The sequence below is a fragment of the Haplochromis burtoni genome, unplaced genomic scaffold, assembly GCF_018398535.1.
Source record: "Haplochromis burtoni strain Fernald_Lab_line unplaced genomic scaffold, NCSU_Asbu1 Contig_387, whole genome shotgun sequence".
NCBI classification, from domain to species: Eukaryota; Metazoa; Chordata; class Actinopteri; order Cichliformes; family Cichlidae; genus Haplochromis; species Haplochromis burtoni.
In genome coordinates, this window is record NW_024582748.1 from 426,472 (window position 1) to 430,641 (window position 4,170).

At 48.5% G+C, this 4,170-nt stretch overlaps 1 protein-coding gene across 1 annotated transcript in view; it reads right to left on the minus strand.

The window, feature by feature from the left end:
• Positions 1–4,130, minus strand: part of mtif2 (mitochondrial translational initiation factor 2) — a 6,235-nt gene extending 2,105 nt beyond the window's left edge. Inside the window, exons 1-9 of the mRNA XM_042212702.1 lie at positions 3,707–4,130; positions 2,561–2,739; positions 2,311–2,434; positions 1,703–1,874; positions 1,454–1,614; positions 1,025–1,201; positions 748–887; positions 425–549; positions 135–339 (exon numbers count right to left, since the gene is read on the minus strand). Of these exons, the coding sequence (XP_042068636.1) occupies positions 135–339; positions 425–549; positions 748–887; positions 1,025–1,201; positions 1,454–1,614; positions 1,703–1,874; positions 2,311–2,434; positions 2,561–2,739; positions 3,707–3,740 (1,317 nt within the window). The 5' untranslated portion in view covers positions 3,741–4,130. The remainder of the gene's footprint in view (positions 1–134; positions 340–424; positions 550–747; positions 888–1,024; positions 1,202–1,453; positions 1,615–1,702; positions 1,875–2,310; positions 2,435–2,560; positions 2,740–3,706) is intronic.
• Positions 4,131–4,170: the final 40 nt, after the last annotated feature.

A 4,170-nucleotide genomic window follows, 5' to 3' on the forward strand; every position in this document is an offset into this window, starting at 1 on the left:
CTTTTTCCATTCTTGTAGGCGAAGCATCAGCTGAGATGAACACCACCTCTGTCGATTTATTGTTTAATAAAACATTTATTCTATTTCATGTGAAGTGATTTCAGTTGGGCGGAGCCTGTTTATATCCCACTCACTTCAGACTCCACCTCCAGGATGGTCTCTCCAGCTGACGGCAGCTCCTTCCAGCCAACCACCTCCACCGCAGTACTCGGCCCCGCCTCCCTCACAGCACAGCCGTTCTCATCAAACAGGAAGCGAACTTTAGCCCAGGATTTCCCAGCAACCAGCACGCAGCCTCTCTTTAGCGTCCCCCGCTGGACGATGGATGTCGTGACCGGGCTGGGAAGACCAAACTGGTCACACTGGGCCTGTTTGACTCTTTCATGTTTCCAGTAAACCAGAGTTAGCACTGTGAAGGACTTACCCTTTGCCTTTGTCGGTCCTGCTCTCAATGACGAGTCCCTCCACGGGGCCGGTAGGCTCCGCCTTTAGCTCCAACACCTCTGCCAAAGCTACTGTGGCCTCAGCCAGAGCCAGAAGGTTATCACCCTGACAACGTCATCAATGACATCATTGGTCTACAGCAACAACAGGTCGACTGTAATGATCTCATATTTTAAGGAAGCCATATTAACTGCTTTCATTACTTTACCTTTAACCTGTCTGTTGTACTAACTGACCAATAGGAATGTTCTTTGTGCATTGCATTGTGGGAAAACAACGCGATGTGTTGTTTGATGAGTTCACCTTCAGAGCAGAGATGTGAATCGCCTGAACGTCTCCCCCGAACTCCTCGCAAACAACGTCGTGAGCGAGCAGCTCCTGCTTCACCCTCTGAGGGTCGGCGTGAGGCTTGTCACACTTATTCACCGCCACGATCACGGGGACTGAAACACGGACGAACAGTAGAATCAGCAGTAGAAGAGCATAAAAACAAAATGAATAGAAATCCAGTAAAAGCAGTAGAAACGGGGCGAAGCTTCGCTCTGAGCCCTCGGCTGCGACTGTCAGGTGGAGCTCCCACCTTTGGCTCTCCTGGCATGCTCAATGGACTCCACCGTCTGGTTCATGACGCCATCATCAGCTGCCACCACCAGAACGACGATGTCGGTGGCGTTGGCTCCACGGGCTCTCATGGAGGAGAAGGCGGCATGGCCCGGAGTGTCGAGGAAGGTGATCTTCTCACCTGTCGGCAGCTGGACTGGAAGAAAAGATCCGAGAGCGGGAACGAAGCTTCAGGAAAAAGTTTACTGTCTGTAAACGAGCACAAACCTGCAAACGCTGCTTATTAAAACAACATTCAATAATCGATCAGCAGAGTCTGATGACAGATTTTATGATTTAATTAAATTTTCTTCTGTTTGCTCTTAGTTTGTCTTTAAAAAAAAAAAAAAATCTTGTTTCGTTTCCTGCCGTTGGGTGTTTTTAAATAAAGTTTAGAGTGTGCTGTTACCCAGGAAAGCCCCGATGTGCTGCGTGATGCCTCCGGCCTCTGTGGAGACGATTTGGCTCTTCCTCAAGCTGTCCAGCAGCGTCGTCTTACCGTGGTCCACGTGACCCATGATGGTGACCACCGGGGGCCGTGGCACCAGGAGGGTGGGATCAGCAGGCGGTCTGTGAAGGTTGTAGGTAACGGAGAACCTTATTTTGTTACAAACCACTGAGACGAGTTACATACACGTGATCAGAGACTTCTTGTCACCTCCTGCAGGCGTCCCTGTTGGGTCGCTCTCTGCTCGCGCTCAGTTTGGCCCATCTGAACTTCATCCCTGACCGTGTCACCACCTCTTTAATCCATCGTTCCTCCAGAACCGTGTCCTTTTCCAGAGAGTCCAGATGCACCGACGTGTTCAGCAGAGCCTCCAGCACGTGGTCTGAGATTCAAATAGACCTTTATTTAAAACAGCTTCCAGCCACAGACAGTTTAAAACATCGACGTCGCTCCAGGGTCGGACAAGTAGGCGCACGAGGAGGAGCCTTAAACCGGCATTCTGTCTAACGGCCACCAGGTGGCGGTAAACTCTTGGTCCGTTTTTTGGAGCCAAGACAACGAAGGTCAAACGTTCATCTTGACGCTTCAGCGACCAATGGGAAAGATCAAATAGCTCCGCCCACCTGTATACTGTCTATCATCCTTACCGAAGTTTTTTTTTTTGTTTGTTTTTTTTTTTAAATTGAAAAAGCACAAAATAGAGATATACAAATACAAAATAGCAAACACAATGTCAGGGGGTTCGTATAAAAAAGCAAAACAGACAGTCTATTATAGAATCACATGATATTGAACAGGGAACATAGGTTTATCCTTACCGAAGTCTCTGTTCATGGCTTCAGCGAGTGCAGCCGCCGTCATCCCCTGTCGGATCTCAACTTCCTGTTTGTCCACTTTGGGTTTGACCTTCTGGGTCTTCTGCTCTTTCTTCTGACCTTTGACCTGCAGTTAAAAATTATCTTTATTATGACATGCTTCATTTTTTTCACTAAAATGTTATTTGTACAGACGAAGGAACTGTAATGCTGCGTCTTTGTTAATGAACATCATCAGGAGGAAGAAACTCACATGTTTGAAGGCGAACTTCCTGTTCGGTTGGCACGTGAAGAGAGAGTCGGCGCTCCCGGCACGGCAGAATACGGCCGGAAACGGGAAGTTACTGAACAGAGCTGGGTCTGCGTGCACCAGCCGCCGGGTACCCCGCATCACCGAAGACATCACACTCATAGCAGAAGGGACAGGTGAGCCTAACGTGCGAGAGAGCAAACATCTGCAGGTAAAACGTCATCATCATCATCATCATCGGGAGGCGGTCTCACTGAGACCAGCCATCGATCCTTTCACTCAGGAGTGTGTCTGTTCCTCTCTGTCGGCCTCACAGCCCACAAACTCTGCAGGTAATATACCCGCACACATCCTGACAAGCAGCAGCCAATCAGGCGAGTGTCTGACACACACTGTTTGGGGTATATACAGTTCTATATCCAATATCCTCAGCTGACAGTTTTAAAATACCCACCCTCCACGTGTGGTTGTCCAGTCCTCTGCCTGAAGCATATGAAGTTTACATATTAAACATGGTGAGATGAAAGCTGGATGCAGGTGGTGGACTACTGTTGGATTGTGTGTCCACAGGTGTTTGTACTTTGCGTCGTAATAAAATGACGGTAAAAGGCTCCGCCCACTTCCTATCCAGGTCTTACCATGCAACGACTCTGTGAATGGACTGGAGAAGTGTAGTGGGAGAGTCCTCCGTCAGGAATGAGATATGTGTGTCGACTTTTTATTCTCCCTTAAAATTATTATGCCATAACGCTGCACAGAGCAGCTCTGCTAACAACTACATCTATGCCGAATTAACCCGAGTGCTCTAACACATCAGGAACACATGTTTACATTTTGTTCTAAAACATCTCGGCTCCACAAAGCGTAAAAATGTGTCTTTTGTAAATGAAGTTTGGAGCAGAGTTTACGGACTGACACCGGAGGACTCAGGAGGATAGGTTCGTTAATTCGGGCGCCGAATGTGAAAATGAGACTTAAAAATTCAAACCGATAACGAAGAATCATCGATCCGTGAAAAACATAAAAACTAACAGCTGTTAAACAGCAGTGTTTGTGTAGCTCGGCTGAACTTCCGGCCTGCAGAGGAAGACGCTGATTAAAGAAACGTTTAATCAGAGCCGAACGTGAAAACTGAACCGAGCAGCTCACCTAAAGCCTCAGGTGTCGTTCGTTCACGTGACATTACCTCGCAGGGTTTCTGAGTGACGCTTGGCTCTGCCTGACGTCAAAACCGGAGGACTCTACGTCGGAACTACGGTCAACTCAACCCAGCAGCAGAGCGTCACGGTACCTCAGCAACCCCGACATCCGCCTCCGGTCGTTCTGGTTTTCTCTCTTCACGCTGTCCACTCAGCTCATCGTGAAAAAGTCCTGCGACAGGGAGCCGCCATGACAGCCAGCACACACACCGGAAGCACTTTGGCGTCTTCTGTTAGGTTTGCGTGTTGCTGCCCTCCACAGGTCAGGCAGGTGAACGGAGACAAGGATCAGGACAGCTGCAGACTCACATGTGTCTGCGTTACTATAATAAGACTAACTCACCTGGTGTGCTCTCAGTCAGTTATTCAGGTTATTGTACTCGGCCCTGAAAAGCTTAGAAATATGGTATCTAA